Source organism: Coccinella septempunctata, chromosome X (genome assembly GCF_907165205.1).
Source record: "Coccinella septempunctata chromosome X, icCocSept1.1, whole genome shotgun sequence".
Taxonomy (NCBI): domain Eukaryota; kingdom Metazoa; phylum Arthropoda; class Insecta; order Coleoptera; family Coccinellidae; genus Coccinella; species Coccinella septempunctata.
The window spans coordinates 6,390,609-6,418,240 of record NC_058198.1 but is presented as its reverse complement, the minus strand read 5'-3'; the positions used below and the strand labels follow the sequence as shown (position 1 = coordinate 6,418,240).

Below are 27,632 nucleotides of genomic sequence, written 5' to 3'. Positions count from 1 at the left end.
GGTTAGAACATAGATTCGGTTGGAGAAAAATGTGAAATTTATGACCGTAACATCATTGGACTCGTATATGCACTCAAAGAAATTAAAATTTCACATTTTTCTTCCACCGAATCGATGTTTATCGCAAATATTACATAATACAGTTGTGACCATCAGACCAGGTGTCTGGTGTAATAGAAAATGCTACTAGGATAGTAGTAGCTCTTGGAATACACGACCTCAAAATATTTGGTGGGACTTTAGAAAGATCAAAAGTGGGTTTTGAATTGATGAGTCAGTTGCAATAAATTCTTGTGGAAATCCCATTTCGCTATCACAATTACATTAAAAGTTACACTTAAAGCGACACCAGCTTCGCATAAAACCTACACCAAACAGACATGGCATGGGGAATGGCAGGTGTAATGAAAATTGGACCTGGTGTAATAAATTGTAATAAAAATGCAATAAATTATGGTCTGCTTCTGGTTTTGGAGGGGGTGGTTCGGCTGGTGTAGGTTTAAGTCACTCTTCTCTTTTGAAACTAGACAAAGGTCCATCAAAATTGGGTGCTTCTCAAGTTAATACTTGTGTGAACCATTTTTTTATTCTTTCGTCTGATCTTTCATGATAGTCATCAACTCTTATGTATAAATGTAGATTCTTATGAACATGAACACAAAATATTTGAAATTTTGGTATTAAAATATAGGTTTTCGAACACGCTGAATCTATAGCGTACAGTTTCGAAAGCCTATCTTCCTTCGTTCAGATTTTTGCCTTGGAAAGGGCATTTTACAAAAATTGCTTTCACTTGAGAATTCGTCAAGACCGAACGGTTGCGCCGAGATGGATGAACTCCTCAGATTTATTACTAGAAGAATTGCCCTTTCAGAATATGTATCACATTTAGATCTACGATAATTATCCTGGAAGAAAAACTACTCGAAAGCTGACCTTCGAAAAATTCCCAAAAAGTTGGGTTCAGTTAAATCTTCCTCGAGACCAAACGGTTGCGCCGAGATGGATGAACTTCTCAGATTTATTTCTGGAAGGATTGTTTTATCAGATTATGCATCATATTTAGATCAACGATGATTATCCTGGAAGAAAAACTACCCGAAAGCTGACCTTCGAAAAATTCCCAAAAAGTTGGGTTCAGTTAAAATTTCCTCAAGACCGAACGGTTGCGCCGGGGTGAATAAAATGTCGATATTTATCACTAGAAACGTTGCTCTTTTAGTTTTTAGTATGTATCACGTTTAAATCTACTATAATTTTTCTGTTAGATACCCAACTGGAAAGTTGAAAAATTGACAAATAAAAAAATTGATTTTCTGGTGAACAGTGTAGATATCCGAAAGTTTGGTGAGCAAATATAGGTTTTCGAACACGCTGAATCTATTGCGAGCAATTTCAAAAGCCTATCTCCGTTCGTTTAGATTTTCATCTTGGAAATGGCATTTTTCAAAAATTGCAATTTTCAATCTGCGATATCTCCTGTTATATTCGTCTGATCCAATTGAGATTTCCGGTTATATAATCAGCGCTGCCTAGGCTTCCACCCTAGCACAAAAACTCAATTTCGAAAATTTCGATTTTTTGGGTCAAAAATGAGCAAGGGGTTAGACCCCCCTAAAATGACCTATTTGCTACTCTGTCTTAAAATCAGGATGTTCTATTACTGTCCTCAGATATGGAGTGCATAGAATTTGTTTTGAAGATTCTAGAAAACCAAACAGTTGATGATTCAATAGAGAATTGCACTCCAGAGAGCTCTTCGAAGTCAACTCTAAAATGAAAAGTGGAAAAACAAAAAAAATTATTTTCTTCTAAACAGTTTCAGATAATGGAAAGTTTGGTATGAAAATATAGGTTTTCAAACACGCTGAATCTATTGCAAGTAATTTCGAAAGCCTATCTCCGTTCGTTTAGATTTTCATCTTGGAAATGGCATTTTTCAAAAATTGCAATTTTCAATCTGCGATATCTCCTGTTATATTCGTCTGATCCAATTGGGATTTCCGGTTATATAATCAGCGTTGCCTAGGCTTCCACCCTAGCACAAAAACTCGATTTCGAAAATCTCGATTTCTTGGCAATCTGAGCAAAGGGTTAGACCCCCCTAAAATGACCTAATTGCTACTCTGTCTGAAAATCAGGATGTTCTATTACTGTTTTAAGATATGGAGTACATAGAAATTGTTGTGAAGATTCTAGAAAACCAAACAGTTGATGATTCAATAGAGAATTGCACTCTAGAGAGCTCGTCGAAGTCAACTCGAAAATGAAAATTGGGTCAAAAATGAACAAGGGGTTGGTTAGACCCCCCTAAAAATGACCTAACATAAACACAAAGCTCTTACAGCTATTCTTCCCAATTAATTCCAACCTTTTTGTAAAATTTGTAGTGTTTTATTCGTTTTGTGGAATCCACACGAACCAAAACGTGAACTGGAAAGGTTCGTTGTTAAAGATAATGAAGCAAAAGTGACTTTTTCCCCTGTTCAGGTTGTGACAACGTTCGATTCGTAGTACACAGCTGTTTCTGCCGGAAAAACGTGGGCCGTCGATCAGAACCTTGCAGGGATCCTGTATGGGCGCGATGTTGATTCGTCGGTGCGATTTCCACTTCCCCGATTTTCTACCCAAATAAATTAGGCGGCCCCACGATGTCCGCCACTGACCGAGATGAATACGTGAGAATGGGCAACCGACTAAGCACTAAATTCTGTTACCCGCTGGTGGTGGAATTAGTCGAAAAAAGAACAGTGACGATAACCTACATCTTTTCGGTCCGGGTCAGATAGTCAGATCCTCTCGACACGCCGTCCTGCACGAATTTTGTCGTATGCTAATGGCTGCTGACGACGACTGAGCAGACAGTTCTTACTGAGTCACCGAATCGATCGCGAGGATCAAAGCCGACGACGACGACGGAGAAAGTGTATTCTCGCTTTCGCAAAAGTATAATCTTATTCTGTTTCTGTTTCACCCAGTGATTTACTTTTGGGACTTTATTTTTGTGTGCGAGTGAATCTGGCTGGCCAACAACGGCATGATTTTCACTTAACAGGTGATGATTTTCTACAATTCATTTTGCACATTGATTATCGACAATTTTTATCACTAACGAATCGAAATTTCGGAAAATCGAAACGACAGTTCCTTCCAAATCATCCTACCCCGAAATTTTATCGATTTTTGGTAACGATGCATTTTGGTCCTTCGATCCGGATTTATTAAATCATCAATTTAAGCATAATTTCTATGACTGATTCGTTTTTCTGCTGATTTTTTATCGTCTCTCCAAGTCTTACTGTGAAAAATTTTATGGTCATACATATATTGTTGATGTTATTATTTGAAATCAATCCTTTTACTCAACCAGTGATATTTGCGAGCACTTCCACAAAATATTGTCTCACTTTTTAACAAATCTGACAAATTGGAACAAACTCATAAATTATGATCTCAATTTATGACACTCATCATCAGTTTTCACAGTTTTCGATGCTGAAAAAACTGTTTCATATCAATTCTTCACCCACAATTCGTTCGTTATGTTAAAAATCCGACAAATGAAAACAAAAACAATTATTAACCCTTAAAATTTCTCTTAAATGTAAATATGTCGTTAATCAATATATTATTTTCGATATATAAATTCTTATTATCGATTCGAGTGAATTATTTTTCGGTAGCAACAACAAAAATAAAAACACTATCCAAATAACTTATTGATGTGAGGATTAATCCACACATTTATTTATTTTATGGACAAATCGCTTAGGTTATACCGGTTGTTAGATACAACCGGCATTTTTCTCAAAACGTTTCCTCGTCAACTATTCGTTGATCATATGAAACATCGAATGGTTCATTTTTTCAACATATTTGAGAAATTCAAGAAATCATTAAATACTCCCTTCCATATTTATGGCACGAAAGAATTTTGGCCCTGCGTTCTTGACACACCGGTGATATTCCAAGTTTTCTTGCATATAATGAACATTTAATGATACTATTGAGCAAAACAATCAATTCTCCCAAATTAAGGATATGTGACAATGGTTATTTCATAAATTCATTCAGTTCCAAATTCTGTTCCTTCATTTGGGATATAAACGCAGTGAAATTCAGACACTTCACTACAAGAGTTTTTTTAAATCATGATAATGTGAATTGATCAAAATATTACTTCGACATATAATAAAATGTGAGAAATGAGGACAAGTACAAAAACCTCGATAAAAATTGCAGGATATTGTGGTAAAATTGGACGTTTGAAACATATTCGAATTCCCCTAGAGTTATTTTTCGTTTCTTACGTGGAAAATTACTTGAATTTTCTACTTTAACAATTCTCGACTCCTTTCAAGACAATCATCCCAGAATGATGTGTCGATGCCATTTTTAAATCATTGCAACTCGTCCGCTGTATTTTTCATATTGTTGACAATTTGATAAGGAATTTTTTATCTTCTCATTGCAGAAAATATTTTGAATTGAAATATCGATAAAGATGATACTAGATTCAAGTCGTAAAGTGCATTTTTAAATTGTCATTCAAATTCAGTGTGCTTAACGATAACATTTGAAGTATCGGCGGAGATATGGTTATGCACTGGCTGAGAGATAAACTCTCAATTGCATTTTTTCCACTTTCACTTTTTCTTATCCCGATCTGTTTCCTAAATATCTCTGAAAGTGATTCAGTTTGAAATGAAAAGTAGATTAGCGAACGTTGCAGTGATTAAATCCATGTCCTTGACCCCTATTTCCAATGTAATATCACTAATGTTACGATTTCTCCTAGTACAATGAGACTGAGCTGTTGATGTCGAGTAATATAAAACCATTCATAGCAGAACTGACCTACCTGACGAATTTTTATATAGAGTATCATATGCTGGATGTCTACAGAACGTTTTGGTCACGTACTGTTTTGTCTGAAGTCAAGCCGGGTGCATATAATCATTCATAAGTTGTCTCGATGCATCATTATGGTCCAGAAGCCGATAATAAAAGCCAATACCCGTTACACCTTCAAAACGGCTCCAGAAGCGTTTCGTCCCTCTGATGTCTAGCTATAACAGTTTTCTCGATCCATTATTTCTGATAATTGAAAACTGCAAGTCCAACAGCACATAATCTCAGCTGTTTGAATAGGTTTTCAAATGAAACAGGAATGGCGCATCCAATTATTTCGAGATCAACTCCATGAAGAGGCTGTTAAGAAGTTAGACATCTTGCTGATCTTGCACTTTTTTTGCTAATTCGTAAAATAAAATATGTTGAAATCTCGATAGGAATCCAATGACATTCTTCGTGTATACTGAACTTATTTTCTATTTTCTGTCGGTCTGTATGCAATTGCCTATTCGAATCTGTTTTATATCACACGAAGATCATGACCTGTATTCTCTTTCATCTCGGAGCATGCTCGAAGAAAATGGTTCTATTTGTTTACGTTTTTTCTTCATTCTCAAAGGTAAGGAAACCATTTTTATCGCTTTTACCTGGATATGCTCACAGCCATACTGCGAATGTTTGCCAGCAAGATAAAATGGTGTGTCAATAGAACGAGATAATATGAAAAATTGGGCCTCTTCTCAGAAACATGTCGGCCTTTATCTGCGGTGGAGCAGATAGTTCCTCATCTTGATTAAAGCCTGGTTTCATTTACCCTATTGACAGAAATAAATACGTATACATTTGGCCACGTTAATGCATAATTTGATGCAAATCGGTAGACACATTTATTTATTTTCTGTTCCACTCCGGAAGCAACGCAGAAGCGAGTAAATTTGGGAGAAAATTCTATTTTTTGATCAGGAATACAAGCACAGTTCTGCAAGGAAAAACAAACTGTTCATTATTCCCGGAAACAAACCTTTAGAATCAAATAATTGTACAATATTCAACCTCCTACCCTTTTCACATTTTCATGCGTGTGCACGAGCGTGTATATTTCGATAAATGAATATAAATGCTTTGAGGGGATGAAATTCTATCCGAGCGAGACCCTCATAGCTTTTGGCTTTCAAAGGTTTAAATTTGTCTGCGTTTTTTGTACCGGATTGAATTCCTCTTGCACATTCAAGTCCAAGAACCGTACATGCCTCAACTTGGAATATGTTCTTACGTGCTTCCATTGTAGCCTAAGCCGAAAATCATAGGCCTTACAGAACGAAGCCATTGATTATGATAATAATAAAATTGTCACGACTTCGGTTTACAAGCAACAAACACTTGGTTGCGTCACATATTTCGAGTATATGCAATTTAAGTATTCAATAAGTTGTCGACGAATGTTTTCACAATAATTGTTTTAGAGGCCCGATCTTGCTCGAGCATTCATTACTTCAATCAGAGCGATCTAATTTGATACTGAGTACTGTTTGACCTGTTATGAAAGTAGTAGACTTGGATTCACAATGATTTATTGTTTGTTGCGGAGAGAATGAATGCGACAAATAAAACAAGAACGTCTCCGCAACGTTTCCTGCCAGTCTGATTCTATTAAATAATTGTAATTTCTCGGTATCTGTCAAGTTTTCATTTGTAGAATTCCGAAACAGCCAATGATACCCTCGGAAAGAACTTGGTACTTTTCTTAGGGATTGATTAATCCAAAAAATTTAACAAACGCAAATTATTAAGTGTTTGGTATGCAACTTTAACTTTAAATCTTCCTTATGCTAGAATCGTTGACAAAATTGGGCAAAACTGTTATAAACAGGAAATCAACCTAACATCGCAATAATTTTTTAATTCTCAGCAGTAAAACTTTGTGCCAAATTTGGTCACCTCTTCTTAATTTTACGATGTTAATGCATACTAAGTATATAATTTATTAAAAACGAACATTTCCAGAAAAAAACAGTTCTTTTACAGTTCTATCCCAATTTATTTACCTACAGAGAATCAGATCCTTTTACCTATAAAATCTTAAGTAAGTCGAATGCCTAAGAATGTCAAGGACATCCAAGAACCCTCATGATTTACAATCGCTCCTGGTTTCTACCAAAATTAAAATGCAAGAATAGCCACCAGGTATTCTTCCGTGACAATATTGCCTACTACTCTTACATTCGAGGGTGAAAATGACGAAAAATTACATGGAATTCTCTGAACGAGGACTTCTTTATTTTTATTCAGCATAATTTCCTTCAAGATCCAAGATGGTAGGAATGTTCCTCGGTGTTGTTGAAAGTCCTGTGATAAATGATTGGACAGAGCAGGAGAAAGAGGAACTCCTCGGTTGTTTTCTGGCTAAATAGATCTCTTAATAAGTAGCATTTGTCATAAACACCCACGCACTGTTTGTGAGAAATGTTCCAGAAGAAGTGCTTTTAGGTAAACAAATTTGTGCTTGAGAATTCCTTCCGCACCTTTATGAATATTATTTATTCTCCAAAATATAGGTATATGTTGAATTTACCTTCATGGAAAATAGAAAAAAATTCGGTACATCATAATACGGAAGACCGTTGCCATTTGTCTTCACCGGTTGTTTGTGTGTGGCAACAAACTGATTATTTCGGAACTCTTACATCAGCAGGATGTCGCAATACTCGCCTACAATATTTTGAGTTTATTTCCTCGATTTTCACACACGTCAGATACGATACAGTTCCATTTCTCATTAAAAGAATTCGTTGGACGTGTCACAATATCTGATGTAAGAAGAAATAACTATCTTCGCTCTTTCTGAGCAGGAGGATGGAGGAAAGTGAGGCTATATATAATATTTCGAAAACTGTCTTCGATGACTTATTTATGGAAATCGTGGAAGATCCGTTCAATCCTTTTCTTTGAGGCCGTGCTAATTGATTGGTTAGTGAATGATTCATTGCGTCTCGTTTCCGAGAATCAACAGTGAAACTTTCGAAAAGAGTTAGAAAAACCCCCTCAAATTTCCCAGTTTACGTTGTAATTAAAAAAAAATTGTCTCTCCGTCAAATTTGTTTCTCCCATAGCCCTGTCACTGACAAGGTGCATCCCTTATCAACAACCCCGAAAACCAAAACAAAAATAATCACAGGGATCCAGGATAGACAAACGCGAAGTAAAATAAATACAGAGGGGGCCATTGAAAAGGAAACACCGGCTCTGTAAATCGGCAGAACCGAGTTATATACAAAAATGCCCGGACACGTCGATTTTTGATTCCAGAGAGACAACTTCTAAGATCAAATTCAAAACCGTATCGCTCCAACCCTTAGTGTCACAGCCCCAACCCCTATATTCTGTATAGGGAAGATGGGGTGAGTGATACCTCATTTGAAAGGCCTTTCTATAGTGACTTCAGCATATTCAATTTTTTTTCATTCAATCCATTCGTTTTCGAAATACATTCGAATTGCAAACAACGTTGGTTTTCCCTTCAAGTTTGCTGCGTAAATCAATCGAATTTTCACTCATTTATTCTGTAATTTTGATGATGATTCTGCTGTACAGTTCTCGTATTGGTTATTTTTGAAAAATAAGGAAATTATTTCAATTTTTTTTGCGAAATTAATAGACTGTTTTTACCTCAATCGTTAATACAAATTACAAACGGTAATATTTGGATGTCTGATGTGTGGCAGTTGACGATTATCGTCGAAACCATTGTATTAATTAGGGAAAATTTGATTGATTCGCAGAGCATGTATTGAAATGTGAAATTCCGTACAAAATTCGAATTTGAATATCTGAAATACGAATGGGTTGAATGAAAAAATTGAATATGCTGAAGTCAGAATAGAAAGGCTTTTCAAATGAGGAATCACTCACCTCATCTTCCCTATTCAAAATATAACCAATGCGAGATCTGTACAGCAGCATCATCATCAAAATTACAGAATAAATGAGTGAAAATTCGATAGACTTACGCAGCATGCTTTAAGGAAAAACCAACGTTGTCTGAAAGTCGAATGTATTTCGAAAACGAATGGATTGAATAGAAAAAAATTGAATATGCTGAAGTCAGAATAGAAAGGCCTTTCAAATGAGGTATCACCCACCCATCTTCCCTATTCGAAATATAGGGTTTGGGGTTGTAACACCAAGGTTTGAAGGGATACGATTTCGAATTTGACCTTAGAAACAGTCCCCTGATATTGTAGGAGAATAATTTTTTGAATTTTTTTAGATGAATTGGATCCTGCCTTTTGAAATCTGATATTATTATATTAGTACCATCCTTACGTCATGGCTTTTTCTTATCTATTAGTTTTTGGTCTGAATAATTTCTTCTGCTCTCATATTTTGCGGTTTAAAACACTCTCCAACATCATTGGTTTGCAAATTCCTGGTATACTAAGTGACTCCTTGTTGTTTTTACGTCGTGACAACATTTTGAATAGTAATATTATATGTGGCAACACATCTCATTCAATATCTCGAGCGGACAATGACCCACATCGAAATGAGTTTCAGCTGATAGCAAAATACTTAATCTTGCCACAAACTTTCCTTTACGGAGATGAAGAAGCCAACACGCAGTTCATTTACCTACGCATACGTATAATAAAAAATCGACCGTACGTCTACGTAAGAGAGAAATTTCGTATCTATCCCTCCCCTCCCACTACCTCCAAATAAATTTTCATTTTCGTTTATATTCACGCCTTCGAAATGCAAATGAAGATCCAACAAATAATCGCTAATATATGCTGTACATTATGTGGAACCCAATTCCGAATTTTATTTCACATCGTTGAACCTCTCAGACGTCTTCATCTCCTCGAGTCCGCCATAACCTTGATTTTTTTTACATCCGGTATACATTCGAAATTCAATAGATACTTAGTGACTCTCATTATTCGTGTATTAGACGAAATTGTTTTGTTATTTCACGAGCGAAGTCGAATCTTGATGGGCGTTGTTAAAAAATTTGAGGTTGTTTAATTCCCTGTGGTTCGGTTGGTTCGAAAAAAAGAGTCTGCTTTGGAAGGAGCTTGATGTGAAGTGAGTTTAGTCGGGAACTTTTAGACGGGTACTTTGAGAACTGCGTCGTCTGGTGATCAAGAGAATTTAACAATTTGCGAAGGATTCGATCGAAAAATGATGACCTACACTTGGAGCTTTCATTAGGGTGAAAAAAGTAAGATTTTCTGCATTTCTGGCTGAATCTTTTGAAGTCCGTTAATATCTAACCAAAAATAGAATATTCCGAGCAGGAAATGATCATTATCCAGGTTATATTTGGAATCGACAAATTCAAAATAATCGAGATTCATTTATTGTTATTTGATTCGGCCAAATGAGTTATTAGAGATTGAATCATGATGCTGTATAATACTGATTCTTGGAACAGCATTAATTATTATCTATTTCGATCTCCGATAATTCAGTTCGTGGAATTCCTTTGAAGAGATTTTTCATCCCTCTTTTTGTTTGCTGTCTACATTCCCATTTTTATTCATGATATTCATAATTTCCCTTGATAAAACTGATTTGGAAACTCTTGAAATAACCACCCCCGTTCGGAATAACCCCCTGACTTTACGTCAGTACTCTTCCCCTTTTGGAATTTCCAAATATACTGCTTCAAAAAAGTTAGGGAAGTTCAGAAGTTTCTTTTCAGCAATTTTTTTCAATATCAGAAATCTAAATGTTTACTCACTTATCTAACTCATTCTTTTGCCCATTTAAAGTAAATATTCATTTTTAGTATTTGCAGTATACACATTTTTTTTCAAGAGTATGAGCTCCTCGAACCTCAACCACCTGATAACGGCACTGCATACTTTCGATTTTTGAAGAAGCCTTGATAAATTTTTGTCCAGAGTTGTGGTAAAACCCGTCTGAGTTCTTTAAGTGTATGTGGAGGTGGTTGATGAGAACCCAAAGCTCTTCGTAGCTGATCCCAAGCATGTTCAATGAGATTGAGGAGAGTGGTCAGGACCAAATGTGGAAAACCATGAATTTTCAGAGCTTCATCAACAAATTTGGCCCAATAGCAGCATGAAACAAAGAAAGAATATAGTCAATGACCTGTTTTTCTGTGCATTCACAGTTCCAACAATTCTGTACGCCCATTGAAACCAATCCCTCCCCAAACAGTAACTGTACCACCTCTGAACCGTCCATATCTCGACTCATCTGTGAACATAACAGACCTCCACTGTGATTTTGAGTTAGTGAAATCCTTCCCAAAAGTCCTCGAGACAATAGATTAAAGTCTCGAAGTCTTCGACGAACACTTTCAATCGAAACCAAAACACCAGAAGAGTTCAAAAGCTGCCGTTGCATGATTCGGCAAGTACTCAAAGGCTCTTAGGGAAGACACAGTCAGAAATCTTGTGCAGGAGCGGTGGATCTACGATGCCACTTCAAAACAAAGAAACCATTCAGATGGTGAGAGAGTGAACATTTGGTTGCTCATAAATTAACGTTTGGTGGGCAGAAATTGGCAACTTCTGAAACTGTCTCAACCTTTTACTTCTGACACCATCAAGAGGGTTTTTCTAGAGTTTCCTCAGTAAACAAATATTCTCGTACCAGTGCATATCAGGCTCGAAGTATCAATGAATTGAATTCCACTAACTTCTGTCATCTTTTTCAGGCTGAACTGAGAAGAAGCAACACCATTCGTCATGTCGGTCACCTCAATATCGAACGGCAAACTGCTGAACTCGTTGGACACGAAGCTTCTGGAACCTCTGAACGCCAAGCTGATAGACCCTCTCGAGACGAAATTCCTCGAGCCCATGGAAACGAAAATAAGCAACAACAACGGCTCGCAAAACGGCAAAATCCCGATGGATGACGCAGAAGTGCCGGAAGAAGAAAAAGCCTTGAACCAGACAGAACAGGACGAGATGCCAGACGATAGCGATACAGAATGCGGGCTAGGTCGATGCGCCCCCAAAGAACTACAAAGCTGGGCCACCAAAGAAATATTCCTGATAGTGTTCTGTCTGTCGTGGGTGCTCCAGGGCATGTTCCACACGTACTTTGTGAGTGCGATCACAACGATAGAAAAACTATTTCAGATACAATCCAAGGTGACGGGGATGATAATGAGTGCGACTGAGATCGGGCAGATAGGTTCTTCCCTCCTTCTGACCTATTACGGTGGGCAGGGCCACAGGCCTAAATGGATCGCAGGCGGGATGATGCTCTTCGCCCTTTCCACCTTCACGTGTTCTCTACCTCATTTTATTTACGGTAAACAGCTCATAAATGCCAATGAGCTGAGTGGCTTGACCACCGATCCAAACACATGCACTGCCTCACCTGATGCTGTGAAGATTTATGCCTGCGGCGATAACCCCTGGAATAACCTTACTGATGGCTTAGTATCTGACTCTCCAAGTTTTCTGCAAACGGGCAAAAACGTTACAGAAATCGAACACCGGTTGCATCATTCTGTTACCAAGATAGTGCTATCTGTATTCTTCATCAGCCTGCTGGGTGTTGGCATGGGCCAGACTGCTGTTTATACACTTGGAATACCCTACATCGATGACAACGTTGCCAGCAAGGAATCGCCCTTATATTTCAGTGAGTAAGATTTGATTAGATTAGAATATTTCGATTTTATGCCCGGGGAAGCATCAACCAAAACCAAGATATATTATTTTGATAACCGCTCATGAAAAATTAATTATTTTCCCAACCCCAAATTGTTCAAAACAGTAACAGGCATATGCATGGGGTTTGCTTTGTTTTACGATCTAATATGCCTCTCATCAGAGCTGTCTTCTACAGCTCATCATCCAGTTCTAGAGTTCTAATGAACTCCACTTCAAGGAAGTTACCTCCTCGCTTCTGCAAGTTTCCTGTCAGAGCATTTTTTGCTTTGGATAGGAATGGCGAGGTATACTGTCACCAGGTGATTTTGAGTTTCATCATCCTCCCTTCAGAGTCTGCACTAGTAAGTTTCTGCTAGATCCATTCTCGTTAGGTGCTTCCTGAGGCTACAATGCCCTGCTAGGAATTTTTCTCCATATTGTCTTCCTGTTTTTTCTTCCCCCTGAAACCCTTTCTTGTAGGTTCATCTTCCTATACCACTGAAAGGTTCTGGGCCAAGGAAAATAGTTTTACCCCTTCCCTTGGCAAGTGTATTGACCTCTCTGATGATCCTTCTTATGCTTGCCCAATTCTTTCGCAACCTGATTGACAGAAATTATCACTGTGTCATATTTCTGATAGTTTCTTTCTAGATCTATCTCCACATATTTTAAGGACGCTTGCACATCTTCCAAGCGATAGAGAGCTCCTTCGCCAGTCCCTGTCAGGATATTCGAACCATCTGTATGCCATTTAATAGTATTTCTTTTGAGAATTAGGAGGGTAGGTTCCCTTTCCCACTCTTCCTTTCTGCTTAACATCGTAAGAAAAGTTTCTTGATGCTTGTTTTATCTTCTCGTCATTGGAAAGATTAGTTGATAGGATGTACTTAGCCAGAGACACCTAAGCTCTCTGATTGCTAATTTTCCCATCACCCATACATTTCCTGGATATTTTTAGCTTGGGCTAATCTATTTATCTCCAGATGAAGAGGTATGAGATCTGTAATGTTCTCCATTTCCTTAGTTGGGCACGTACTCATAGCTTCAGTGATGCAAACAAAGGTCAAAAGTATTTTAAGGGCTATTCCTCGTACTCTTCTGTCTTGTCTTGGCATGCCAGACTATTGGCCCATAACCAGCCAGATTTCTGCACGCCATCAAGGCTTTACTAGCAGCTATCTCAATATGCTTAGAGATATGGATTTAATAGCTAGAAGTTCGTTTTGCGGGTAAATGACAAGCAGGCAGACGACTCTCAGGTTTCCTTAGGACCACCAAGAACAAACCAAGACGAATACCAGCCTCCTTTGAAATGAATAGTTCTCAAGTGAAATTACACATGAGAATTAAAAGTCAAACGAAGAAAAATCAGAATGATGTTGCGAAACAAGGAACAAATACTTTCATTCCGACTCCATCTGAACACGAAAATTATCAGATTCTTGAAGATATCGAGGATACGTTTTATGGGACAATCCGTATCATTAAGCCCACCTGAACCGAATTACCTTCGTGCAGTTTCGTTACCGAATGTAGACGTTAATAATTATCTGCCGTTGAGTTCTTTCCGAAAATTTTGGGTCAGTTATGTAGGCTTGATTTCACGAAGGCGCGAGAAAGATCATTTTTGTGATATGAGGAGTATCTGAATGGATACCGTTAAACGTGGATGGGTTTCTGGGCATTGTTCCTTCGGATTGTATGTTTCTGTTGAATACTGAATCTTCGAAAGGTATTTGAAATAAAAACTCATTACCTTATATGCCCCTGGCTATGTTGATAAGTTTGGAAGAGTCATTATTGATAATTTTATAGGTACACCTCACCAAATTTCTCGAAGCTTATTTGGCTTTCCTTTTGGGGTTTGTATTTTTATGAGCTATCAGGTATACCCAAGTACAATTCGGGCAAAACTTGCCTCCCTGTTCTGACAAATCAGTGTTATTGGAAATGATTTTGAACAAAATTCCATTTGGACATTTTCGTCCATCATCTCCCCAAGTAAAATTGATCATAATCTATTCCGGCTATCTTCTTGGTTCTATTTTCGTTGTCGCATCTCACCTAATTCCGAAATTCGCCTGTTCCAGAGAAATAAAATCATATAGTCAACACGTGTTTCTTCGAAGGAGAAGATCATGACTTCTTCTCGAAATATCTCGCGTTCTATTTATACCGTCGTTCAATTAGTGATTTCTCATACAAAAGGTTCCGTTATAGCGATTGGGGAAAAAAGAGATTCCTGATGGCAGATAGGATTCTCGATGGAAATTGGTTGTTAGGTGGAATTATCGTTTTTCTTTTCCGCGTAAGTTGCAAAAGAAGAAAAAATCCCTTCTACGAAGGAAAATTCCGACGAAATTCCCTCCGGCATTTATATTTAGTAACATGTGGATTTCCACGATTGCCTTCTAAATGGTAGACTATAGATTGAAGTGCAGTGTGGAACAGCACCAAAATGACATGAAGTCACCTTCCACATCTCCCTGTGATCGTTAGCGCAACCATAATGAACTACCCACGCTTCTGTTTTCAATATTGCATTATTATCGGGAGATTATTTATAGACATTCATTTATATTCACTTTCTCACGTAGACAAACGATTCTATTCTCGCCGAGTTTTCAACATCGTAAACTCACGCTTGAGAAATTCCGACTGGCAGATATAGGCTTCAAAAATGCTTTTTGAGGTCAGAAATTGAACATAAGCTGTTATTATGTATAACATATGAGGGCGTAAATGTTGTCAGAAGAAGGCAACATGTACATGAGTATAATTTCAACAATTTTCTATTAGTATGTACAAGGTAGGTACAAATTCTACAGAAGGTGGTAGAACTCAAGATTTCTTCCCTTTTTATTTACAATATGAAGCGTTTTTCACTTTTTCTCACATCTTGTATGGTTTTTTCATAGTGAAAGGGTGTCTTTTTCCATTCTGTTCATGTTGGTGTTAAAATTATTCGTCAAAGGAATAATATGATTGGGTTGACTGTGAAAAAATCACGTTGCCAGAGTTCAAACCCTTAATGAATGTACATTCGACCCCTAACTTATAGAAACTCCTTAATTTTCACTTCCTGAAATGTATTCGGTGAAACAGGAAGTATAATTCATCAAAGATAAATATATCGTTCTAATGCAGATGAAATGTCTCAAAATGTTTGGAAAAAACAGATCTTGGCCAGATCGCTTTTGAGCTGAATTGCTGGGATAGGCAAATTTTCAAAAATTCCCTTATTTATTGCTCAGTTTTCAGTGTATTTGATAGTGAATTATATTTGATTTATGTTCAAAAGTGCCAATAGAAATTGCTCTGCCAAACTGTTGCTGTTCGACATGTGTCAGGGTTCTGACACCTTCAACTAGCATTTGGTTTTTTTTTTCATTCAAAATTTTTCATTTTTCTGGAATATTGATATGAATCTTCACAATTTTCAGCGTCTTTAATGCTTCAACTCTATCTGTATGGATCCATAGGGGGCATTTTGTGTTATTTAAATATTTTAACTGTTTCCTGACCCCTACCATTGATTTTTTTGTGCGCTCTAAAATCACGTACACATCGATATACACCTAGTTCTACGCGATAAGACCTCTCCTGTCTAGGCACGAAATTTATTTTCATTTAACAATACGGGAACATTGGTCATTGACGCATAATACACAGGTTGAAGCCAATAAAGGTACTCACGCAAACGGTAGAGACGTGGTATGAATAACTTTGTCAACTATATGGTTACAGTTAAAGAAGTTATATAACTTCGCATTGTCATTTTTGCATTGAAGGAAGAGGCCGAGTTCCAACACGTATAGTTCTTCCACGAAAAAATTGCAGAATGCTGTGGTTTTAACCCTCGAATTTTTCCAAGTAGGAAAAATTGAGGGAGTACTGCGATAGGTTAACTTCCCAGCTGGAGAAACCAATAATAACTCAGCATCACTTTCTTGGTACGTATTCGAGATGAAGTTCGTTAAAAAAATATGTCTAACACATTGAACTTCTGAGCATCACTTGTTATTATACTGTAAAATCATTGATCAAAGAAGAATTAACACCAAACAAAAGGATTTCAAATTGTGATCTTTTCATCGGGTTTTCCCTTATTAAAATAATTTCTCTTTCAAATGTCATCCTTATGAAACGGATATAATTTGTTCAGGATTTGAATAGAGAGGGATTGCATGTCCAAACACCCGAAAATGAGAGAGAAAGACCACTGCGTTCAGTTGTTATTGATGTACATTAGCGAGGACTTGGAGAAAGTACAGAGTCAATTTTGAGAGACCAATATATATCACTAATATGAAGTAACTACTTATATAAAAACATCAACCTCATTTTTGGAGACCTACTTCTGTGAGGTCTACTTCGTTCTCGTTTATTCAATTGGCCTAGTACAAATTCGGTGATTGATCATGGGTCAATGGGCATGCTCTACATTTGTACCTATAGAATATGCCTTGTAAATGTTGAAAACGCAAACTGGAAGGTACCAAATATTCTAAGTTTTCAATTGCATATGTGATATGTCGAAATAACGTGTACAGTAAACTCTTGAATACAAAGGCAAGTTCCTCCTCATGAATGTAATGAACTGAATCTTAATTTATATTTTTCTTCCAAAATTTAACATCATCTCCTGAAGCTTAGGCTTGGGAGCGAGAGAGAATGAATTTATTTAATGTTGACATGAATTGTTCATGAAAGCTTGAGTCGATCTGGTTGTGTATTCCGTGAGTCTGATACGTCCTTGAAAATTTGAAAGGACCATCAGCCAATTTTTGACTTGATCAGATCGGTATAAACTTAGATAAGTGAAGGTCAATATCATCAACATTTGAATGGTCAACCAGAATTAGAGCCGGTCCGATTTTCGGCGTCAGCTGACTTCCTGCGATTTGACCATTGTCAAAACTAATTCGAATATTAAATATGTCTCAAGACTGACAAATGAGGCTTCGTCTCAGATTATTGTCTAAGTGGATTGATCATGAGTTCAGAGTTGGGTTCTACTAGTTCAATGATAAGCTAGCAAAACTAAGGATTTAAAAAAATGTATATAAAGAATGGCAGTAGGATCAAACAAGAGCCTAAATTATGGTATGGTCAGATTCTTGATTAGCTGTTCAGTTCTGCTGGCTCAGCCCTCAGAGTATTGGATGAAACGATCATTTTCGAACACAAGATATCACCCACGTCTTCCAGTTTCCTCATTTTGACCATTACGTACCATGAAAATACCAAAAATTCAAATAATATTTGACATTTTGTAAAGTAAAAGTATTCCTCATAGTATAATTAAGCGTTTTCGAGTAATTTGATGTTCAAAAATTAAAAATCATCTGTGAAATTTGAAAAATTGTGTACTTTGGCTGAATACAACTAACTCTGTTTAAAAGATCCACAGTGTAGTGTCACAGATTTAACTAGTTATTCTCAAGGTAATTTGGTTTTTCCAGGGGTGGCACAGCTCATTATGAGAATTTAAAATGGCTTCATCGGAAAATGGTATAAAAAAGGTGTTGAAATATTTGTACGAGTCAAAGACTCACCCTGTATAAAGAATGACAGTAGGATCAAACGAGAGCCTAAATTACGGTATGGTCAGATTCTTGATAAGCTTGAATAAGAATTGAATGAAACGAAGCAAAATCTCAGAATAACTACGAATTTGGCTGATGTACGCCATTCCTGAAATTTTCAATCTTTGTGAAGGTGATTCGGTACAACGAATGGAGATGGATCGGTTAGCTGATTCCACATAAGAATTATTCCACAAACTGAAACGGTTATTGTTGTTCGGAACAATCTGATTCTATTATCATTTCGCCTTGAAAGTTTGTACTACTAGACAGTTGAATTTCTGAGTGATCAATCAATCACAATATAAATAATTCATGGGGACCAGAATGTACACTGACTACATAAATATACCAACATCAATTAGACCAGAACCTACCTAAGGAATTTCGGTTTTTAATTTCCAATGATAAACCTTCGGAATCGAACAGCAGGAAAATTTTTAACGAATCCTGAAATTATCACAATTTTTGTTTTATGACATGAAGATACCAAAAACCAAGGAGTTAATGTGTTAAAATTCAAAACTGTCATTAATTTCCAGATTCCAAACCTGGGTTGTTCAAAACAATAAAATTAAAAATAAATTCGTTTCTGCCACGAAGTGTTTCATGAATATTCTAAAATACTTGTTATTTTGGAGGAAGTTTCTGTGAATTTTGTTTTGCTCGGATAGAGCTACGTTTCATCGAATTTCTATATGGTCAATACCCGGATTACTAGGCAATTTTCATAATTTTGATATAATGAGCCAAAGTTATTGGAATTGCCCAATAAATCCTATTATAAAATTTTCATCACCAATTATCATCAAAAAATGAACTGTAGTTCCTATGCACTCTATACATCGATTCAGAGGAATTATTGAATGTTTTTTATCCAGTTATCCTCAATTTATGTTATCATTTATAACTCTCGAAAAACATTTCGAATATTCCAATGAAAAAATAATCATTTATTGTATTTTATAACGATATAACATTTCTCAATTGAGAAAAACAAGGAATTTCAAGCATATCTCCCTCTCTGCTAACAGGAAGACATTTTTATGTTAGGTTTACTCGTCTAGAAAAGAAGTTTTATTATGGACTGCCACACAAAAGTCAAGTAATTTCTTGAAACAGTGTTGCCTGAAGAATAATAATGAAATAACGTAAGAAGAAAAAACAAAAAACCATTTCATCTCTGGGAACTTGAAAATTCAAAATTTAATGAGAGTTGTTCAGAATATAGAATAAAAAACAGTAGGCCTTCAGCATGAAGCATTTTTTTCAGAGAAAGGATTACTGGTAATTGATCTAGGAAGAATATGTAATGATTCGGTTGATTATGAGGGTGAATGGGTTGGGAATGAAAAATGAGGATCTGCAAAAATGAGATGAGGGCCAGATTCGAACACAATCGAATACTTCATGAATATCCGTCTGAATTTCATGATTTGGACGGCAGCATGTTGGTTCGTCTGGGAATTTGGTGTTCCAAGAATGCATACTCGTGTCAGTTGATGACAGTCTAGATGAATAAAAAACTCTCTGATGTTCATCCAGCAGGACGCTAGGATTAGCATAATAATTGCGTTTTCTTCCTGCATACCAAAAGCTCATGCGATAGTAGTTCTGAAACTGTGGCAACATTATCCCTCTGTTGATATCATCATTAAATTTCAATATTACCATATAAATTACCTATTATTTTTGCCTTTTTGAGCAGAAACCACGTACTACTGCGGAATCTGAACCGAAGTACAGGGCTGAAAATAATTGTTGATCGTTTCGAATGGAAAAAAAAGGTATTCCAGCGATATGTACTTGTCTGTTGAGCTCAAATCAATAAGCCGACTTCAGGACCGTAAACTTTAATAATCATCGACTACGAAGAAAACAGCAGCTACCGTATAATTCGTGGGTATTCGAAAAAATTTTTGGGAATTCGATTACTCTGATATTGAAAAAATAACGGATGTAACAATTATCAGATATTTATCTTGACCATTTCCTATATTCTATCAACTAATATTCAACATCAAGGTCAGACACTGTTAATTGTAAACAATTACACTTTGAAATCATAATTAAATTTTCACGGTTTCCGTTTGAAAAACCTAAGAGAGGTCAAAAAACTAGTTATCAGTTGTTGGAGGTATGAATTCTGTATCACACTTCACTGTCGTTACACCTACAACTGCTTATGGTGGCGTAAGGGCAAGAATTTTCTTCGCCCAATGCCAAAAGTTCATCATTCGAAAGAAAAAACCCCACTTACACCCATTATTTCGCATGGGGGTAATAAAAACATAAAAAACTCGAAACATAGTCGGAATCGAAATGTTCCCAACCATTAAATCACACGATTTTCATCTCAATCGGATCAGTTTTGCTGTCTCATTGGAATTCGAAATCTAAATCGACCATTTGGGGCCCTTTTCGGGTACAGCGGGGTCAAGAGGTCAATCCGCCACTGTAGGCAGCTGCCGAAATTGAAATTTGGTAAGGAAATGATGCCGAATAGATTGTTGCGTAAGTGAACACCATGGTACGCTTCTGACTGTCTGTCTTTCAAGGTGAAGTCAAGGGAAAATGTTGTTTTGTATCTTGTGACCACAGGCGGGAGACGCGGATATGAAATGAATATGAAAGACATTCCTAGCTTTGAATAACAATCAAATAAAAGATTTTTCGTGCTAGATTCCAAAGTTTTGCAAATGGCGAAGAAAAAGTAGCATGGTCCTAGGAGTAGCCAAGGCTAAATTTATATCAACTCGTTATCTACATAAATCCAAACTCAAAACACAAATAATATAGAAAAACTTGTCTTAAATTAATGTTTTTTCATTTTAATTTTTTTTTCAAATGTGAATATCGATTTGCTGGAATTACCCTGACCATGATCCTCTCAAAAAGTCCCAGCATGACTTATTCTGCTACTTGAGAATGAAAGATGTTCATTTCTGGATATCTGGAGAATCCTGCAGAAAAAAGGTCAGCATATCGTAGATGCATCTCATCATTTTGTTGGATAGTTGTATGCGAATATTATTCAACGTGAAACTTTTCGATGACGCTGTATATAGATGGATGAAGGATTAAAAAACCTGATAGACTTCTAAGTTGGCTATCACAATGATTCATTTCCAAATTCTGCACGTCATCTATTGCGTCTTTGAGAAGCGGCAAACTATTAGTGTTGTTGTTCACCTACCTTGAAATCAGACCTACCAATTTTCTCATTTTATCTATCCTTAGCATATTTTATCGTTTTAGTGGTTGTCCGTGATACCGTGATAATTATTATCGAATTATTAATTCGTTTTTTGAGGTCTTTTGCTATTATAACTCGCACTGCTGTAACGAAAATTACTTCATTTTTTTTGCATTTAGTGGGTATAAAGATTAATTGGAAAAATAACCTGAATATATGTATGATAATGAACAGTGAAGAACGAGCAATGAAATTTGAAACGTTCAAAAGTCTATTCAACAGATCAGAAGGATAATTGATTTTTTTGATGAATCACAGATTCTGGCAGCCCCTCATTTATTCATTCTCTTATCCTAGCCTGAAAAACATGCATACTAAGAGTTATAGAAATTTTCCAACTATTACTGGATATTCTCATTTTAATGTCACTTAGTTTATAAATAAACTAATGCGAGTAATTTGCAGTGTCCCGAATGAGACTGGTGCCAAATAAAAGTGAAATTTCATTCATCTCTTGAAAATTATTTTACTACTATCGAACTTTCATGAGAGCAATACTATGACCCTGGACATATGTTTATCGTTCGAACCCTACCTATCCTATAACTGCAAAATTCAACCAACCATGCTATGCAGTTACTGTGACGAATGTCTGAGTTTAGTTTATGGGGACGTGGTTTTTGATGTTAGTCCAATGGAATCCTTTAAAATTTCTCCAAAATAACTTGTGAGACAACTAGCATAAACCTATATTTCTAAACGATCTGACTTCTTCTGTACTGTGATTGTATGTTTGATTTAGATCCGATAGGATCTCTAATTGTTTCACTCATACTTTATGCAGAACTACTGAACATTTATCAATTTGAACACAAGGTGTTCAAGTCCTGAATATAGAGGATTGTAATACAGCTCGTTGGCATCAACAAAACAAGCAGTTTTCATAACTCTCAGAAATCAGAGTGTCAGTGAATAATAAAAAAAAGATTGATCCCAAGACGGACCCTTGGGGGACACCAGTTACTGAAACTATCACATGAAAAGTACTACCTGAGAGACGAGGTGAAATCCAATCCAAAAGTCTTCATATGACATATGAAAAATTATTGCGATGTTACAGTTCAACATTTGCGACACTGAAATTCCAAAAATCGGTGAAAGTTTTGTCGAAAATTACTGGGGCTGGGGATAAATACATCAAATTGTTTACAATGAACTGGTATACCATCTGACTATAATAATCCTTTGGCTCAGATCAAGCGAAATTCCATGAGTCATGCGCTGCAAAATTGAAAAACTCATATTTCCGAAATATAATAAAATTTTTCTTTTTCAGCAATAACGATAGGGGTTAGAATATTGGGACCCGCTCTGGGTTTCATTGTTGGTTCCTTCTGTTCAAGTATTTACGCTGATTTATCTGTGGAACCCAATATTACCACGTCAGATCCTAGATGGGTGGGAGCCTGGTGGTTGGGTGAGTTTATTTATATTTTCTCATTTCTTAAATCAAGAACCGAACATAAAACTGAAAATCCTGTATTTCACATTCAGAGGAGAGTTGAATTTGTCTCTTCTCCAAATTATTTGATTATTATACACTTCTTCTTTGTACGTATATCACTCCAACGGTTGACAGGCTGTTTCTACCTGAATAGTTGATTGTATCAGCGAATGTAATAAAATCTATGAAATTTTCAGGTCTGGTTGTTATCTCAGGAATGCTAATGTTGACATCTATAGCCATGTTCACCTTTCCCAAGAGACTGAAGGACTCGAGACAAGTCCGAAAAATACCTAAAAGAGGGAATAAGAAACATCCCAGCATAAGAGGTAAAATCAACAGAAATACGAGGATTTACTCATTATGAAAACTGAAAAGAACTCTTCAATATTACCTGATTTCATTGCCACTATATTGAAAATTCTTCAGTTTCGAATTTTTGTTAACTAGAAGAGTTGCTCTTTCGGAATATTCATCACACTTAGATCTACGATGATTTTTTTGGGAGATAGGGTCATTTTAAAATTCGTCAAGACCGAACGATTGCACCGAGCTCGATAAAATTTCGAGATTTATTGCTAAAAGAGTTGCTATTTTTTCGAATATCGAAACATTATTTTATTTCCTCCTTCAAATAAGTAGTTTTCTTTCAAATATATAGCTTATATTACAATTACAAAGATATACCTTACAGTATTTCAAATATAAAATTATGCTGCCCCCAAATCAGTCCTGTACCTTCACTGGATCATACCAGATAGACACTTTTATGCTGCAAACTTCCCATAGAATCACTATGGGAATTTGGCCAGAGATTGTTTATACAGGGTGCTTGTGTAACATAATATGTTGATTGTTCCAGATTTTCCGAAAACGGTGAAAAGACTGCTCAAAAACGATATTCTCATGTACAGAACTGCCAGTAGTGTCCTACATATCCTGCCAGTAGCTGGTTTGTACACATTCTTACCGAAATACCTCGAAAGCCAATTCAGGTTGCCCACACCATCTGCTAATATGATCTCAGGTAATGGGAAATTGATTTTTTGAAACTTGAAACGAACCATTTCATTCTGTTTACGCTTTTCAGGTGTCGGTGGTATTCTTGTCATGGGCGTTGGTATTATTATAAGTGGTTTCTTCATTTTAAGAGTGAAACCGAATCCAAGATTTGTGGCTGGATGGATAGCCAGCACAGCTTTTATATATGCCTTAGGTAAGTGTCGGGTAACTAAATGCCAATGTTCATTTCACCACAATGATTCTGTTTCAGGTATGGGTATTTTAATGTTCATAGGGTGTCCTTTAGATGACTTCGCTGGTCTGGCGATGAGGGACAAGTAAATATATTGAAATGTTCATGGATGAAAGAAAACTCAACCCTTTTTTTCAGTGTCCCAACATTCGACATGTCTTGTTCGAAGGCAGATTGCGACTGTAACCTGGACAAGTTCGCGCCCATCTGTGGTGAAGATGGTAAGACCTATTTGTCCCCATGTCAAGCAGGATGCAAGAACGTCACCCAGGAGAATGGGCAAATCCTGAACTACTACAACTGCCTCTGCATTCCCACCAGTAGTCCCTTCAATGAAACACTATTCAATAACGAAGAGATAAGAGGAAATGCAACAGTTGGATACTGCGAGACCAAATGCACTAATTTCAAGTGGTACCTGGTCGTCTTCTCCGTGTTCGTGTTTGTACATTCTACCTCAGAAGTTGGTTCTATTTTGCTGATTTTGAGATGCGTAGAGTCGCGAGACAAGGCTATGGCTCTGGGTTTGATCCAGTTCGCCATTGGATTATTCGGAAATGTTCCTTGTCCTATAATTTATGGAGCTGTGGTGGATTCTGCTTGTCTGGTGTGGAAAAAGGCTTGTGGGGAGGAAGGGGCTTGTGGATTGTACGACTCCAAGATGTTCAGAATGTTCTTCCACGGTAGGTGAAACCAAATTATTAGCTCAGTTGTGTGCATCACACCTCGAGGTGCAGAGCATTATCCTTGGCCTGTATGACACTGCAGCAGGGTTTTTTCCATTTCTTCTTGTTGTAAGAGTCATCACCTTTTTTTCTAAAAATTCTATCTATAGCTTTGACGTTCCTTCGTCGATGTTCTGACATTGTCATTGATGCATAGGGATGGTGTTGTATTTAAGATTTTTGTGAGATTATGACATGCTTGTTTCAGGATCTACCAGTGCCCTACTCCTATGTGCCTTTTTGGTGGACGTAGTCGTGTGGTACAAAGCCGACAACATCAAATTCTTGGACGAAAAAGAGAAACAAAAGGAAGAAATCACAGCAAAAAACAATGAAATAAAAAACGATACGGCAACAACCGATTAACAAACAACCCTGGAGGGCAATCCTCCTAGAAGATATTAATATTCGTCTATACCTACCTACATTGACTGAATTGACTCAAGGCAGCTCGATTTTTGTATATAGAAATACGTTATTTTGAAGGAATATATCTTTGGATGGTTGAAACGTGAGGGGAGCATTTCAAGATCGTTTTAGTATCGACAGGAAGGTTTCTGATGTTTTTTTAATCGTAAAATCCCACATTAATCCTAACCAAATCGTTGTGCATATTCAGCATCGATTAGATGTAGGATGTTTCGGTTCGGTTCCTTCCTAGGGATGTCTTCAACCCCACTACATCGATGATTGTTAATTTCGAATTTATTTCACGTAAATTTAACGCACTTATAAGATCTGAAAATATGGAACGAGCATTCTTCAACTGTGATAATAATAATAATTTTTTAATATTTTACAGTTAATATTTTCGGTATGAGACTTTTAGAAATCATAAGCCGCTATCAATCCAAACAAATTGTGTATTTTGTTTTTAAGGACGAGTATTGTGACTGCGCACTTTTTTAAATATTTGATTCCGAAAATTCGTATATTTTGAAATATAACTTTTATTCAAAGCCATCAATATGAAAATTAAAACACCTTGAAATTATCTACGGAAAATTGTATATGGGGCATTTAGTGAAGAGTTATTCTTGATAATTTTATATAAAAAATATCGAAAATTAGATGAGATTAGTAGAAAAAAATTCAAATGAAAAAGACTTAAAAATATGCTTTATGGATAATATTGTCACCGAGAACGTTATTTTGGTAAACTTCAAATTGGATTTTGCATATTCTTCTACATTTATATCCAACATCGACTATTTGTGATTGTAGAAGTGTTCAAAGTAGTCTGGATGTTTAAATAGTGAAATTATCCCAGTGGCTATTGAACTAGTGGTATTGGAAATTCGAAATCTTGCTTCTGTATTCTTTTAATAACTGTGATTACAGAATGAAGGGTACAATTTCACATCACATATTCATAACTTTTATATGTAAATCTTTCAAACATCACTATAACTTAGGATAATGTTACGCAACTATTTAGTAAACTTAACTAAAAAAAAATGTTTTGAATGATTGATTGTTAGTAGTATAGGAAAAGTGTGTTCGTCAGATATAATCTTCAGTTCCTTGTGTAAAAGAAGCCACAAACGATTTAAAATAATTTAGTGTTAAACCCACTCTTGTTTTTTATTTAGTTTTAACATAGCTTATACAGTGAACCTACTTTAATCCTGAATTAGAAATTAGGTATAGTTACCAATTGATTAATTATGTATGTTGAATGTAGAAATATACACTGTGTGCCATACAACATTGGTATAACGTAAATTTTTTAAAACTACAATTTGTTGAGGAGGTAATATTGAATTACTCGTTATTAATCTGAAGTTATTTCTGTAGGTAATGTCGTTGTCAGTTAATATTATATTAATTCAGGAATTTCTGGTTGGAAAATTACTGCCTAGCCTATATTTAACGCAAAGAGTATGGCCTAACTCAGATCGCATTCTGTTATCAATTTTGTACTGCCATAAAACTATTTTCTACTTGAAGAAAATAGATTCAGGGTTATTTTATGATAGATTTCATAACATCTGTTTCCATAAAGCTCAATTCTTGAATTCTGTGATTGTTATAACACTGCAGTTACATTGTGCAATTTTTAAGAAATACGTGTACTCTAGAATACAACAAAACACAATTAATTTATACAATAGAATATTGATTAACTTATCACAATATGTGATAACGTAATACTGGTTATTTTATACAGCTGAATAAACTAGTACCACTTTTGTACATAAATACATGATAGTTGAATATGTTTCATTTCAAGTCCACTCATGTCGTTCATTTTTAGCATCGAATTTCTCCAAGGGTCCACACATTCAACCTCCCTTATTAAAACACCAAAAACAGATTGGAAATATAGGAGAAAGGGTTCTTTTAACTGGGATTTTCCCTAAGCCTATCATACCTAAAATTGTATGGTATCCCTTTACGCTAACCTCTACTAAAACAGTATCTCACACACATGCTATAATCAGTCTCTACTATAATTATTGTTTAATGTTAAATCTTTTCTTATCTGCACATGCAGATGCTAACGTATCTATAAGATCCCTCTCTCTAAATGGAGACATCTTTGTGTGGAAGTCTGAAGTCCAATATCTGGAGAATCAGATCTTAATGTTAACATTATTATCTGGTAATCGCCCTTGATAGCAAGCACCTGTGGAAAAGCCTATTGAGACCTTCATCTGGCTACAGCCAGACTTCTGCACGCCAGTCCTACAATGGTAAGACTTGTAACCCAAAATTACTGCGATGGGTGTGTGTAAGTCTCCTGATTGTGAGATCGATAATAACTTATGGGGCAATGGTCTGGTATGCCAAATGCATGTCAGAACACTCAAAAGAAAGCCCTCGATAGAATACAAAAGTTTAGAACTGAAGGGCGACCTGTAGACTACATG

At 36.3% G+C, this 27,632-nt stretch overlaps 1 protein-coding gene across 2 annotated transcripts; it reads left to right on the top strand.

The window, feature by feature from the left end:
- The first annotated feature begins 2,688 nt into the window (after positions 1 to 2,688).
- On the top strand, positions 2,689 to 26,973 carry LOC123321367 (solute carrier organic anion transporter family member 74D-like). 2 transcript variants are annotated; one of them, XM_044908910.1, is made up of 9 exons: positions 2,689 to 3,055; positions 11,540 to 12,480; positions 22,612 to 22,752; positions 22,977 to 23,108; positions 23,642 to 23,806; positions 23,870 to 23,995; positions 24,053 to 24,119; positions 24,173 to 24,717; positions 24,968 to 26,973. In XM_044908910.1, the coding sequence occupies exons 2-9, from the start codon at positions 11,571 to 11,573 to the stop codon at positions 25,123 to 25,125; spliced, it is 2,244 nt and encodes a 747-aa protein (XP_044764845.1). In that variant the 5' UTR covers positions 2,689 to 3,055; positions 11,540 to 11,570; the 3' UTR covers positions 25,126 to 26,973. The 2 variants fall into 2 exon arrangements, with proteins under 2 accessions (XP_044764845.1, XP_044764846.1); XM_044908911.1 differs by lacking the exon at positions 2,689 to 3,055 and adding an exon at positions 9,924 to 10,075.
- The last annotated feature ends 659 nt before the right edge of the window (positions 26,974 to 27,632 follow it).

Coding starts and splice junctions, on each gene's coding strand:
- LOC123321367 (XM_044908910.1), top strand. CDS start 11,571: ATGTCGGTCACCTCAATATCGAACGGCAAACTGCTGAACTCGTTGGAC. Junction 23,996..24,052: donor AGCTTTTATATATGCCTTAG/GTAAGTGTCGGG, acceptor ATTCTGTTTCAG/GTATGGGTATTTTAATGTTC. Junction 24,718..24,967: donor GTTCAGAATGTTCTTCCACG/GTAGGTGAAACC, acceptor TGCTTGTTTCAG/GATCTACCAGTGCCCTACTC.